We start from the raw sequence: 15,726 nt of genomic DNA on the forward strand, positions 1-15,726 counted from the left end.
AGAAAATAAATGCTATACACACTATTTAACATTATTTAATTAAAACATTCGCGACACAGGCAGAGTGATTACAATTCAATTGTATTAATATTTTTGTGTTTTTTTCTTAATAAAATACAATAAAAATAATAGCTCGACTCTCAACAAACAAGTCGAATTAGCTGCTCTGTGTGTACAAACTAATCAGTGTTACTGCAGCTCATATACATTTTGAAAATTTTTATTTATTTTTGTATTAGCTGATACAGCGGTCTTGTGAAATCAGCAGCTGTTTCAGCAAACACAAGTCAGTTATACAAAAAACATCGATTTTCTTGTTATTTATGTATGTATTTCTTCTTTTCAGAAAGGAATTTATCAACCGTTTATTGCTTCTTAGAACCGAGCATAGTTCTTGGTGCCGCATTTCATACAATTCAAATGCATTATACGCATAAAAAATAAATGTATATGTTCATATATACATACATACATATGTACGTACTGTAATTATGTTTGTATGTATATAAAGTTTTCGGTTTGTATAGAAGGTTTTTCGTTATTGCAGCGCAAGCATGTAGGCAACCGGCAAACACTTAAGTGTGTCCTCCGCAATTATTTAATTATTTACATTTTTGTTTTGTATCTCTCTTTCTACATTCACTAAACAGTTACTTACTTTTTCTTTTGCTATGTTTTTTCAAGCCTGCTAACCTAATTGGAAAATTACGCTTTCCATTCCATTCAGTTGTTGAGTGGCTTTTTCTGAGTTTTGTTTATAGAAAAGTGAAAACCTAACGGTAAAGTGCGTATATAGTACGTATATACATGTATATATTTTGTTTAAACTTAACTTTTGTTGCAATAATAAGCATTAAAAAATGTAACTGGCAAAAATATAAGTCACCTATTATTTTTCCTATTATTTACAATTAAGGCATAAATGTGTGCACTTATTAAATTAACTGAATGCTCATTTTTTATATCTTTATCATATATTCAGCAAAAAAAAAAAACAAATAAAAATCAAAGTAAATTTAATTTGTACTTAAAAAGACGTTTAAAATGGTATATGCAACAAAAAAATAAAATCAGCTGGAGGATTAAATGCTCTTTATACGACAGTGCACAATGCTATTGAAGACTTTTAAGTGCCTCTTTTACCTTGCCTACATAAATGTATATGTATATGTTTACGTGGATTAGTTTGTATGCGTTGAACTATAATATGATTTCAAGGTCGATGTAGTGAAGAGATTTAGCCTTTGAGGCTGCAAAAAATGTGTTTTTATATATGTCATTGCCTAAACAATAGTGGTTTCAACAAATTTTTACCAAATAAAACACAACTTTTAAAGAAATTTTGCTCAACAACGCAATTCCTGCTTTAACAAATATGTCAAGTTCTTGCAAAATGAGATGAGTTTATAGCAATATATAATGAACTTTATAAACTTTTTAATTGGACGTCGAAAAAACTGAAAACATACCAATACTAACAATCAAATTTTACTTTTAACTCGAGTTAAGCAGTACTTAGAAACAAAAAATTCATAGAAATATATTTTTTCAAATTTTCTATATATTAATTTTTGTTTTTTAACCGATTCTTTCACTTACTAAGAGAAGTTGCTTTCATTTATGTGAACCGAGAGAGAGGATGGTATTTATATGCTCTGAAGAAATCCTCATGCCTTCAATGCCATCTATTTTGAAACTGCTTTGGTAGATTTCGGTAATATTTTCTATGTCTATTTAGGAGGTTATGTCACCTACTGTCCTTTCCAAAACGAAACTTGAAACTTAAGGTGGGAAGTACCCGTAGAAGCCGAAAAAAATACTCTTTCGCGCTTTATTTTTAGAAAATTTAGGACTATTTTTAAATATAAAAAATTTTAATCGAGTATTGTTTGTTCTCGACTTGTCGTGGCTGACATCGAAATTGGCGTAAAAGATCGTGAAATCAAACATTATTTCACTCGAGAGAATTTTTTACTTTAGATAGACTATAAGGAACATTAAACAACTTCTCGCCTTTTCTGCAAAGTTGTTTATTTGTTCGTAAATAATTTTCTTATATTGTCGATTAAGACAAAAAAGAAAACGACTTTTTGACGTACTGTTACATCCCCCTTATTCCCAGCAGAATACAGTACCCATTTTTTATTAGGGAGAGCTTATTAAGGATCTTAATATGATCTTAATATTTTTTGTATTCCAAATAATTTTTCTGTCAGAATGTACATATGTATGCTGAACAACCTGAAGATTATATGACACCTGACTCTGAATTCCGCTAAGCTAACTTTTTAAATGTTATTTCTTTATAACTCTTCTATTCCCTAAACAGTGGTTTTCTACATAATGACGGCTTTCCAATGACATCCACAGAATTGACTCTGCATAAGGAACGATTATCTCAATTTCCTCCGTTCTCATATACGCGGTTTAAGTACAGAAATTATTTTTTAACTTCTAGCATTTATAAAGTATTTATTTGATGTTACTAGAATCACCCTAGTACATATTTACACGCTTTCCTATTCGATATATGTATATAACGCAAAAATATTTAATTCCATTTGCATAAGTATAATTATTATCCTCTAGCGATATTGATAATAAAAACGCAAACTTGTGTTGCCACTCAAATTTGCAAATAGTTGAGAGCGCCAACAACTGACGCGCCGAGAGCAAAAAGTGAAATGATAGGATATACAAGTTGGCAAATTACTTGTCAGACACGGCGGCAGTCACTCGTTGCAACTAAAGCAGTAGACTAGATATATTTAGTGAAGAACTCAAAAAATCTGTACCACATAGAATACCGCCGACTGCAGAAAATTTACCATAGAATAGAATGTACAATATTTGTGGAAAATAGCTTTCCGTATTTTAACATATTCGTGTGTGAAGTGATGTATTTAATCTAAAGTTGTGATTTCTTGTTGTGCTTTGTGCTGTGATAGCGCGGTAATAATTAATGCGAGTAAATGAAGTGTACTTGTGTAGTAAAATCGTAGGTATATGTAGAAAAATAAATAAATAAGCAGCAAAGCAATTATCGATTATAACCAAAAAATATGAGATCCGTGCAACGATATGTCTGCTTCAGTCATGGCCGGTAGCAAGCTCTGCAACAACAAAAATTCTGCTCAACTGGCGATTTTAAAGTGTGTAAAAAGAAAAATTTATAAAAAAATAAAAATTTAAAATGACAAAATAGTATTAGTGAATTTATTTTTAATGTTTTTTTTTTAATATTTACATAAGTACATACAATGTAAATATGCATATTTATGTTTGGCTTAATATACACAAATAATATACGATAAGCTAATAAATCAATATTATTTAAAGAATAGTATACCCTAATATTAACGGCATATATATGTATGTGTGTGTTCATACATATATCATACTTTCTGTCGCTAACAAAAGCACAAAATGCCGCCATAACTGAAGGCAGAAAAACACCGTTTGTTGTGCATGGCCCAGACGCATCTAATCACCATAGATGCACAACATACATACATATTTATATGTACATATAAATACATCTGCTATTATGTACAGATTCGTATAGCTATGTTCTTTCAGTTCAGTTTCATTGCAGGGAAGCAATTTATAGTTAATTATTATGGTATTTTTGTTTTTTTTATTTTTTTTATTTTATTTTTTTATTTTATAAAAGCTTACATAATAATACAATTATTATACAAACTTAAGAAAATACGCAGCACTAGCATCATGGGCTATCGGCCGACTGGTTATGTTATATGCGTCGAAGAAGGTCGCTGTCTTTCAAAAAGTTGTAGATTTTCGAAATGTTGTTGCTTGAGGGATCCATCAATAAAATTATTGGATCAGTATTATTGAAGTTTGACAGTCTATGAGTTTGAAGTGCTGGACAATGTTGCAGAAGATGCAATAGATTTAAATCTGAATCACAAAATGGGCATTGGTTGATCTGAGTGCCATTTAGTATGTGAGCGTGTGTGATAATGGAGGGGCCAATGCGAAGTCTGATATATGGAATGATATAATTAGATGAAAGCGATGACGGAAAGGATGGTTTGATACGATTTGAATTTATTCTAGAGTAGTGGTGTCTGTAATTCATCCAATCAAGCGCCAATTTAGTGGATCTTTGTTGAATAATAAGCCGTTTTATATCACTCTTAACAAACAAGGCAGATGTAGTTGTTGGAGTGATGCACACCTCCTTAGCCACCGAGTCCGCAAAAGTATTTCCAATGATTCCAGAGTGACCGGGTATCCACATTATTTTTAGTCTATGTGCTAACGAAAACAACAGCGATCTAATGCCAATAATGACGTCATTGTAGTTACTGCGGTTTTTTAAAGCTTGAAAACACGATAGACTATCTGTACAGATGATGAATTTACCAAGGTTTTGTTGGGCATACTGGACAGCTTTGAGAATACCCGTAGCTTCAGCGGTAAAAATTGAACAAAATGGAAATAATAAACCATACGATATTCTTTGTTGGTTATCATCAACTACAGCAAAAGATGTATGCGACGATTTGGAGCCATCAGTATATATAAACTGCCAACCAAAAGATTTGAAGTGCGCAGATAATTCCAAAAAACGAGATTTATACACAGTGCTTGGAGTGATGGATTTGCGAAGAAAAGTAAGATCACTAATGAAAGAAGATTCATTTACTTTCCACGGTGGAATATATTTACTGCAAGGCAGCAATATTTTAAGCGGCAACTCATTGGTTTTAGCAAACAAAGCACTTTTAAAAATAGAAGACGGTATTTTAGGAGACCTCTTTCTGCAAAGTGATGATTGAAAGTCCTTTTTTATAGTAAAGTTCGTGCTGAGTATGAGTTTTGAATAAAGCTTATTTAAGCTATCTTCCACTGCATCTTTTAGAGAAGGTAGGCCAGCTTCCGTCAGTATGTTTTTAATTGGCGATGTTGGAAACACTTTGAAGAGGAACAACGAACTGAAGAATGATAGGGCGCAGCAAGCATCTTTAGATGATTCTTAGAATGATGTCCATAAATTTCCAATGCCATAATTAATTACAGATGAGATGAGGGCTTTAGTGACGTTGACCAGTAAGCCGAAGCCGATGAGTGAGCGCTTACATGAGAGGTATTTAATAATATTTAAATTAACAAAAAGTCTTTTTCTTATATACTGACAATGTTTCTTAAATGTATACTTAGAGTCTAATACAATACCAAGGAACTTAATACTATCTGTACACAAAATGTTTGTATTATCAAATGTGAGCGTTGGGATAGTACATTGATGTTTTTTACAAATATGAAAAAGTTTCGATTTAGGAAAAGATATTGATGTGCCTGAAGTAGAGGACCAACGAGAAAGACGCAATAAAATTTCAGAGAAAGTGTAATTGTTACTGAAGTCAAATTTGAAGTTTTTGAGAATAAAATTAAATCATCAGCATAAATCTGATGCCGGATAGTAACAAAATCTGATAGAATGGTACTGATTTCATCAAATGCAATAGTAAATAGGATCACCGAGAGCGGTGACCCTTGTGGGGTACCATTATCTAATGGTAGAACAGAGGATGAAACATTGGATATGATAAGATCACTTAATTTTTGATTGGATAGGAAAGATTTGACAAAGTTAAAAATACGAGAACCCACTCTCCACCTACTAAGCTGTCTCAACACTACATGAATCCCAATCCTGTCAAATGCTTTTAGGAAATCTAAAGAAAGAATAGAAACATGATTTTTGTGGGACAGAGTATCAGAGATAAAGTGATCAAGGTGCAGGAGAGCATCCAACGTACCCTGCCCCCTCTTGAACGCAACTTGGTTGTGCGAAATGAGATTATTAGATTGAGCATACCAGGCGAGTCTAGTAGCAATAATCTTTTCAATCAATTTACCAAGGCAAGGAAGAAGGGAAATGGGACGATAACTGCTGACCACACCAGGAGGTTTACCAGGTTTTAAAATAGGAATAATCGCGCTAGTCTTCCAGAGGACAGGGTAGTTGCCACTGAGAAAAATACTATTGTAAAGTTTGACTAGACGGGATATAAGGAATGGAGGAAGGTGCTTGATGATAAGGTAAGAGATTTTATCAATGCCAGGAGTTTTGCCTTTGACTGACGAGAGGGCTAAATTAAAATCAAGTTCAGATATATCGGCATCTAAATATTCAGCTGATTGAGATAAGGTGGAAGGAGGAAGGTAAGGAGAGCAAAGAGAAGAAAGTTTACTAGAGGAAAAATCAGAAGAGAAATTGGAGTCCAAAGAAATATTGGAAAAGTGGGTCATGCAAAGCTTAAGCTATATCTTTGGGATATAGTAGAGTGCCCTGAGGAGTATTTAAATAAGTGATAGGAGAAGAAGGTGATAAACCAGCCAGTCTTTTCATATCAGTCCAGATTTTTCTAGAATCCGAAGAAGAAGTGATATTATTCGTAAATTCTTGGAAACAATGAACCTTAGCTGCCTTAGCTTTATGGCGAAAAAGTGCATTGGATTTTTTGTAAGCTATTAAGTTTGCACTAGAACGTAAACGTTTAAATTGATGCCATGCGATCTGTTTCAGATTTCTTAGTGCAGAAAGCTCATTATTCCACCAAAGAGGAGCAAGTTTGACTGGTTTAGAAGAAGAAAGGGGAAAAGAATAGTTAGAAGCAGAACGTATAATTTTTTGGATTCTAGAAGCCTCTTGATTTATATTGGAAGAAAAGGGGAAATAACGTGAATGCGAAAAACAGGCTTCTTCAAACCTATCCCAATCAGCCGAATCAGTTTTAAACCGAATCCTGGGCTTAAAAATGAATGAGGGCGAGAAGTAGATATTTTGGAAAGGATGGGAAAATGATCACTGCCATGGAGATCATCAATACAACACCAAGATATTTTTGAGGAGAGGGAGGCAGAACATATGGAAAGATCAATATTAGTGAAGGTAGAGTGAGTGGAAAAATGGGTGGGGGAACCATCATTTAAAACAATGCAGTTGGATCTTAGTAAGGCATCCTCAATGCTACGTCCCTTGGAGTTAGCCGAAGCAGAGCCCCAAAGGGGACTCCAAGCATTGAAGTCACCACACAAGATAAAAGGATTTGAACCGGAAGGAATAAGATTTAAAAATTCAGTAGTAGAAAATGATTGATCAGGAGGGGAATAAGCACAGATGATTGAAATTTTATAGGGGGCGAGGATCTCAATAGCTACAGAAGAAAAAATTGAAAGGGGTATGGGAAGTAATACGTGAGGTAGATTTCTTTTAACTAGGATGGCAACTCCCTGCTTGTTGGTGGTGTTATGTGGGAGATTAATAAAATATCCCACATAAGCCCTAGGGGTAAAAGCTGAGGCATTATAAGATAGGTGAGTTTCATTCAACAGGATAATAGATGGATTGTACGATCCCATAAGTAACTCTAAGTTAATATAATTATTAACATAACCGTTAATGTTCCATTGAAGAAGTGTAATCATATCATATGCAAACTTATAAAAGAAAAAGTTAAGCTACGAATATTTTTTATTTAAACTAAATGTCTTCATTGTAAGAAGGAAAATTGGGTAATGCAAGAGGATCTTGCGAGCAGGAGAGGGTGGGGGAGGGTGCGATAGGACAGGAGGAAAGGATATTGAGAGGAGAGTCAGAGATGGATAAAGGGGAAAAGAGAGGGGAAGGAGAAGTGGCAGAAGAGGAGGTAGGATGGGTTGGAAGGGATTGTTTAGATGAATTGATGTCTGTAGTTGTTGTTAGATTAGTTTTGGTAGGATTGTTGGATTTGTTATTAGGTGTTGTTTCATTATTGATTTGATTAGTATTGTTAGAAATTTTAGCTATAGAGGCAAAAGAGTTTGCATTAGAAGTTGTATGAGAAAATTGAATTTTATACTTGGTAACAGCTTCACGCATACTACATTTATAAATAGTTTTAATTTTTAATATTTCTTTGGATTGTTGATATTTAGGGCAAGTATTAGATGATGCCGGGTGGTCGCCCGAGCAATTTGCACACATTATTCTCTTACATTCAGTAGGTGAGGTATGATCGGAAGGGAGGTTGCATGAGACACAAGAAGGTGAATTACGGCAGTATTTTGCTGTGTGGCCAATTAATTGACATTGTTACAACGCATAGGATTAGGGTAATACGGACGGACAGTGAGGTTCCTCCAGGCAACATCAATTCTTTCAGGAAGTTTGTATTTATCAAAAGTTAACAAAACTACACCCGTAGGATTACGGGAGCCGTCAGCAATTCGTGAAAACTTATGTACAGCAGAAACACCCTGCTCCTTTAGACCATCAACAATATCTTCTTCTGATAAGTTATTCAGGAATGGGGCGCATATGGTGCCTTTAACCGTATTCAAAGTATTATGAAGCTTGACATTGATATGACCTCCGCCAGGTAAAATTTTTGCAGAAAGAAATTTGCTAGCTGTTTTGTTGTTATTTTACAAAGAGCAGTAGGCTACCATCACGTAGCTCAGTAACTTTACTTACTTCCTTACTGATTGCTTGAATACCTTTTTATACGTAAAGAAGCATGATGACGAATTAAGTGGCTTGTTGTCGTCCAGCGATGACATGACCAAAAATTTTGGATCATCCGTGTTTGAGACTGGTAATTCTGGAAATTGGTCTAACGGGATCGGATTTGGTTTTTTTCTTCTTTTTTCATTATTGGAGATAATAGGGAAAACCTATTATCCCCAATTTGGTGGCCCCAGGGGCCATAGTAAACGCGAATTTTAGCTTTAACAAATTAAGAAATTAAGTGATTGAAAAGATATAAAACGATAAAAAATTAATTCACAAACAAAGCACGAGCGTAATATAAACGCAGAACAAACCGTTATACCGTTTTAACAAACTCAATAAGCACAGAGCGAAAAGCAACCGGTTACGATGACAGTTCGACGGTGAATGGGTATTTTTGTTAAATTGTTTCAACTAATGTAATTAATATTTTATTGATATGGAGGGTTGTCATTCTGTGCATTGAAATGTTAAAAGCTGCCTGTCATAATTAAGTAAAGTGAACATGGCATAGTATATACATATAAAAATACGTCCATATGTAAGTATGTATGTACATGCTGTTTACATATTTCCCCTAATAATAATAAACTGCAGTATACATAGTAGTATATGTATATTTATAAGTAGAGCTATTAAGTAGGCATAAAGAGATTATTTACTTATATTTCTGATAAAGTCACCCCTCCGATATACATATGTACATACTTGTGTATAAAAATTTACAAGAGGCTCTTGGGATCATTACAAAAAAGATTATTTTGTTGGCTGAAATTAAACAAATCAGAAAAGGCCGCCAATGCAGAAAGGAGTACTAAGGACATAGTGGTGTTGGATCAGGCATATTTAAATATTCTTATTTTATAAGAATTGACAAAACTGTTTTGTTAAACAAAAATAGATTCTATGCTTATTTCCAAGAATATTTTTTCAATATGAACAACAACAATGCCAATATGATCTATAGTAAAAATATCTTAGTAAATCTTTTCTGTATTTGCGATCTTTCACAAAGAAAGAACTATTAATAGGTTTTGGTTTTGGTTTTTCTGATCAAATGGCTAATGACTTCACATTACAAACTTCTAAAGAATGTCCGTACTAGAAAAATAGTATCGGAAAATTGATAGCAGATAGAAACTATACGTAAAGTGGGTAATGAAGAAACAGAAATTTCTGATTTAGTAAAGCTCCGTCATATACCGCTGTGTATGTATATTTACTTTAACTTGAATTTATTTTCTATACCTTGAACAGATTCTATTAAGTTTGGCGGATCCCCATTTAAAATATATATGTATATAAATTACGAGCTGAGTCGATTTAGCCGTGTCCATTCATCTGCCCTTACTGTATATATGTATGTATATGAATATCAGATATCTCGATCAGAAAATTTGCACACGTTCTTTCCTCACCAAGAACTTACTTATTTGTCGGAGCCGTCAATATCGAAGTACTGTAGGACTAAGCCATTAAAATCAAGCCCTGATAAACTTTTTACTTGACAAATTATCTTCGCGAAATTAAGCATGAAGTATTTGCCAAGACAACGCTATAATGTACAAAAGTATATTGTTCAGATTGAACCACTGTAGTCTAAACCTTACATACAAACTGACCGATCAAGCATTTCATGATTAGAATTGTATTTAATTCTACTGAATTGTTCCAAAATATAGTTTACAAAAAGGTGAAAGTCACAGTTAGTGAAGGATCAACATAAAAGATGGCACACCCTATATATTTACAACTCTGTTGTTTATACAACTCTGCCAAAAATAATACTTTTTACTGTTTATTACTTTGTTAGGCTCATCTTTGATTTATGTATTTGATTATTGCCTTAGCGTGTCCCTTATCAACATACCAATTAAGTTTAGGTGTTTTGGCAAATACCGGACATGGCAATTTGCCAGTGACAATCACTTGTTTGTATTTTTTCCACATAACTGTTCCACATGCTGTTAGCATCAGCAGCTGCTTTAGTTGTTCAAGAAAGTAAAATCTTCTTCTTCTTAATTGGCGTAGACACCGCTTACGCGATTATAGCCGAGTTAACAACAGCGCGCCAGTCGTTTCTTCTTTTCGCTGCGTGGCGCCAATTGGATATTCCAAGCGAAGCCAGGTCCTTCTCCACTTGGTCCTTCCAACGGAGTGGAGATCTTCCTCTTCCTCTGCTTCCCCCAGCGGGTACTGCGTCGAATACTTTCAGAGCTGGAGTGTTTTCATCCATCCGGACAACATGACCTAGCCAGCGTAGCCGCTGTCTTTTAATTCGCTGAACTATGTCAATGTCGTCATATATCTCGTACAGCTCATCGTTCCATCGGATGCGATATTCGCCGTGGCCAATGCGCAAAGGACCATAAATCTTTCGCAGAATTTTTCTCTCGAAAACTCGTAACGTCGACTCATCGGTTGCTGTCATCGCCCAAGCCTCTGCACCATATATCAGGACGGGAATTATGAGTGACTTATAGAGTTTGGTTTTTGTTTGTCGAGAGAGGACTTTGCTTCTCAATTGCCTACTCAGTCCGAAGTAGCACCTGTTGGCAAGAGCAATCCTGCGTTGGATTTCCAGGCTGACATTATTAGTGGTGTTAATGCTGGTTCCTAAATAGACGAAATTATCTACAACTTCAAAGTTATGACTGTCAACAGTGACGTGAGAGCCAAGTCGCGAGTGCGACGTCACTTCAATAAAATTTCCTATTATCCCCACGCAGCTCTTTATTTAATTATAGAAAGTACTCCGAGCCACCAGGGCGTATGAGTAATCTATGATTACACTGTAAAATCATCCAACACATTTATGTATATTATTATTTATTGATGTGGCATCCTAGTGTCGGTAATATTTTTTCTCTTAAAACGAACACACAACTGCACGCACTATAAATAATCATACAAATACATATTAACCAAATTGCAGGGGTGCCATACATTTGTGTACGTACATGTGTGGGTATGCAATATTTACATTTACATATGTTATAATTTTTTATGAAGCGATTTTATTTTTATTATTAGCAGGCGTTAGCAGAAAAAATTGCCAAAAATAACAGTAAATCGTAAAATTAATATGTGTGTATGAGAAGTAATTTCCAATAGAGAAACTATTACTGAGTATCCACGCTGGCAGCGAAAGTTTTGGTTTCATTTGCATATTTTATGGACGAAAATCGAGGATCAGGTTCATACAGATTTTTGCAGGCTTTCAGCTAAACTTTAAGAGCTTTTCAACATATTTATATCTATTTGTAATAATCAATATTTTGTGTAATAAATTCGGTGGTCCTCATCTTGATGAATAAAATAAATTTTTTTTGCACTTTTTTCTAAGTACAACTTTCGTTGTGAATCTTTACTGCTTCTTCGAATACGAACCTACTTCTATACTCATATTAATTTTTGTACAATTTTTAAACTATTTTATAAATAAAATATAAAGATAGTTTCAATGATAACGTTTATATGTATTATTAGGTTTATTATCTCATATAATTGTTTGTTTATGTTTTAGGTTATAGACTGTGACTGAAGGCAAATATCAAATCAGCGAAGCAACCAAAAATTAATCTAAAAATTAAAAATTAAAAAAAAAATCGTCCATTTTCTCTACACACGATATTATGGATTGGAGCTGGGCTATTGCCGGTATCAACGATGAAATACCACGTACAGCCGGTCCTGAATGTATTAACTACATGACGAATCGTCGCCGTTGGATTGAATCCACTATTTTAAGCGCAATCTTCATTTATCTAATATGCTGGGCCGCAAAACGCATGGATCCGATTATAATGCCACCGCTCAAGGATATCAATAAGCCACACTCCGCCATAAGACTTACGCTAATGTTATTGATGACCTTCATATTTGGCGTAGAAATGGGTTTTAAATTTGCCAATAAAAATATGATATATGTTTTGAATCCATGTCACATCCAAACTTTGGTCCAGGTAATCTTCATTAATATAGAATTTTTTATCAATAAAATTTATATTTTATATATGTGTATATACATATGTATGCTTACAGATCTACCTTTTAGCAGCAAAGCCCAGTAAGACGACCATCGCTTTATTTCGCATACAAATGAATAATTTAAATGGTCCCTTTTTGGCGTTTCTATTCCCGGAAGTAGAATGTCGTACATTACATTTTGAACAGGCAACTTATTGGATTCAGCATGCCTTACTCTATATAATACCGGCTTATATATTAAGAAGTGGTAAGTCCGTACAAAACTGTAATCAGTAATATAATGCTCTCCGAGGAAAACTTGGTCCCTAAATTTTTACATCCTCACCATTTGTGTTTTCTCCTCATATCCTTTTCAAATAACGGGTTTTAGTACAGTCGTTTATAAGGACAAGAAAAAACGTTAATTTTGTTTGGCCCAAAACCATAATAACTTCAAAGATGCATTTATTAAGTGTATATACACTACAATTACTATGAAAGTTGGACAGTCCTTTCTATATATGACGTGAGGTGTCTTAAACTTGTTTTTATCATATATATGAGATGCGTTCCAAAGTAAAAAGGACTTAAAAAAAACAGAACAAATGGCTTTTTTGGCAAAATAAATTTATTTTATTTTATTTAAAATAGTCTCCTTCTCCTTCAATACAGCTTTTTGCACGGCCCAAAGGATGTCGAACGAGTGTTTTAGCTCGTTGGCCGGTATGGCCGCCAGTATGCCGGTGCAAGCCTTTCGAATGGCCTCTACGTCTGCATAACGCTCTCCTTTGATGGGCAAATGCATTTTTCCGAAAAGGAAGCCGATGTTTTGGAGATGTTCAATTTCATTTCCATGAATTTCAATGATGATTTCGGCAGATTTTTGATGAATTCACGCACAGTTTTGATGGAATTTCCGGTGATCACGGACCTTAATGTTTATGTTTATCGTCATTTATGTCTTCACGACCATTATGAAAACGTTGAACCACTCGTGCACTCTGATACGGAATAGGCAATCATCGCCATATACTTGTTTCATCAATTGAAACGTTTCAGTAAAAGTTTTACCAATTTTAAAACAAAATTTACTGTTGGCTCTTTGTTCGAAGCTCATTTTCGCACCGATAACACAAACATACTGACACTTAAAACGCAATAACTTCACTTCCAACCGATGAAATGTCATGAAATTCTCACTGGACAACCGGTAAAGATAGCAGATTCTAACGCACCAGTCGACATATAGATGGCGCCACCAGGGGGCTGATTCCTCTTTTTTCCAGAAACTAGTGTTATCAATTCAAGCATATTTCTGATAACTTATCCTTAATCTAATTTAAACATTTCCAGGTGCGTATCAAATTGAGGGCTTATATGATTACAATTGGACTACTATCGGGACTGCTACAATGCTGCTATATCATTTCGCTTTTTTGACCCCCATATCGATGGTAAGTTGATAATTGGATTTTCCTAGAAATTTTTTTCAATAATAATTTCTTGATTCAGTTTACTGGCATAAATCTTAGCCATATGTTATGCGCTGCGCTATCAGATCCATTTCAAGGTCAAAATTATCGCATCGCCGCTACGATACATGAAATCTTTTTATGTCCTATATTAAACAAAACAACTGTACTAATATTTAGCAAACCAACAGTTATGTCTAATGTCAAAAGACTAAGACCCAAATTCGAATTGCCCCTAAATAAGAGCATCACAAGCGACAGACGTCTCTCAACAGATAATCCGTTACTCACTACACGTGGGACCTATACACCAGTGCACCTGTCAAAATCAGTACCAACGACACCCACATCCATTGCACCAATCACAAACAGTTCACCAATTAGTGAAATTTCATTGGTTGCCGAAATGGCGGCTGCTGTAGCTGCTGGCAGTGGACCTGTCACCATGATGCGGCGAATGAAACGAAATTCCATAAATTTAGTAACGTCGGAAATTGTGGGTGTTGGTCAACAGCGTAATGATGCATACAATAATGCTGATGAGTTGGTGAATGGTGAATATACGTGCGCTACAACTGTCAGTGACGGTAAATCTTCAAAGCCAGCCACAAAAATTGACTAGTATATAACGTTGGATTTTGTCAGATCTTGGTGGATACCCATAAATTTCATTTCATGCTTGTAGTGCTGGTATAGTGATATTGGAAAAGCAATATATAAGTGCGATTAATTTGGCAGGTCAATTGTATTTGAGACTAAACGGCTAGAAAATCAAGCGGTCATGCTTTAATGTACCTGAGTAATCCAAAAGCGGATAATGTCAGTAAATTCAGAGAGGAAATTCAAATTCAAAATTATGGTGGCAATAAATCTTAATTTTTTTTTACATATAGCGGCTGTAAGTTATATAAATATAACGAATGTGAGCGGTTGGAGGAATGTAAATACATACATACATATACATATAGCTGTATGCATACATATGCATGCAACATTCGATACATTTAATTTTAAATGTAAAATAAGTAACTTACACACATTAATAGTTATTACTGGAAATTTATAATAAATTAAAATAGATAATTTCTTTGTCATGCAACCGAAGAGATGCATAAGGAAAAATTAACAAATTTTTATATACAATTAGGGTTGTTAGAAGACATTGCAAAACAATTACGGAAAATCGGTAAACTTCAAATGCTCATCAAAAATGGTTCTCAATATCGTCACGATGTTGTTAAGCATATAACTTAATAACTACAAAAATCATATACATACATATGTACATATAACTATATGAATAGTGTTAAGTAAATTGAATCAATTTTTCTTGCCAATTAATGAAAATGTTAACTATGTATGTAGAATTCGACTAGTGTCCAACCAAACCGAAAGATATAGTGAATATATCCTAATTTTCAGACAATTGCATGAAGCAACAAAAAATATCTCAAATATTTAGTACTGGATGCATAACAGTTGTGATTTCTCAAATGATAATTATTATTTTAAAATATAAAAGAAAAATTCGCATTATATATGCCTGATATATCGTAGATAAGTTTAGCTTATCGTGAATTATATTCATAAATGAAACATAATAAATATATTGTAAAAAAAACTTAGTTAAACTAAAGTAATACTCAAAATGACTGTAATCTGTTTCCAAAGACATATATATGAATATATTATATTATTACTACTTAAAAAATAAAAATAAAACAATAAAAACCCAAACTTTAACAATATATCACTCGTCGT

At 34.0% G+C, this 15,726-nt stretch overlaps 1 protein-coding gene across 3 annotated transcripts; it reads left to right on the forward strand.

Annotated features, from left to right (window-relative positions):
- The first annotated feature begins 755 nt into the window (after positions 1-755).
- LOC120771149 (transmembrane protein 164) lies at positions 756-15,460 on the forward strand. 3 transcript variants are annotated; one of them, XM_040099019.1, is made up of 5 exons: positions 756-779; positions 12,051-12,489; positions 12,569-12,761; positions 13,847-13,947; positions 14,006-15,460. In XM_040099019.1, the coding sequence occupies exons 2-5, from the start codon at positions 12,160-12,162 to the stop codon at positions 14,585-14,587; spliced, it is 1,206 nt and encodes a 401-aa protein (XP_039954953.1). In that variant the 5' UTR covers positions 756-779; positions 12,051-12,159; the 3' UTR covers positions 14,588-15,460. The 3 variants fall into 3 exon arrangements, with proteins under 3 accessions (XP_039954953.1, XP_039954952.1, XP_039954951.1); XM_040099018.1 differs by having other exon boundaries at positions 758-795; XM_040099017.1 differs by lacking the exon at positions 756-779 and adding an exon at positions 2,720-3,152.
- The last annotated feature ends 266 nt before the right edge of the window (positions 15,461-15,726 follow it).

Source organism: Bactrocera tryoni, chromosome 3 (genome assembly GCF_016617805.1).
Source record: "Bactrocera tryoni isolate S06 chromosome 3, CSIRO_BtryS06_freeze2, whole genome shotgun sequence".
In the NCBI taxonomy this organism is placed as follows: domain Eukaryota; kingdom Metazoa; phylum Arthropoda; class Insecta; order Diptera; family Tephritidae; genus Bactrocera; species Bactrocera tryoni.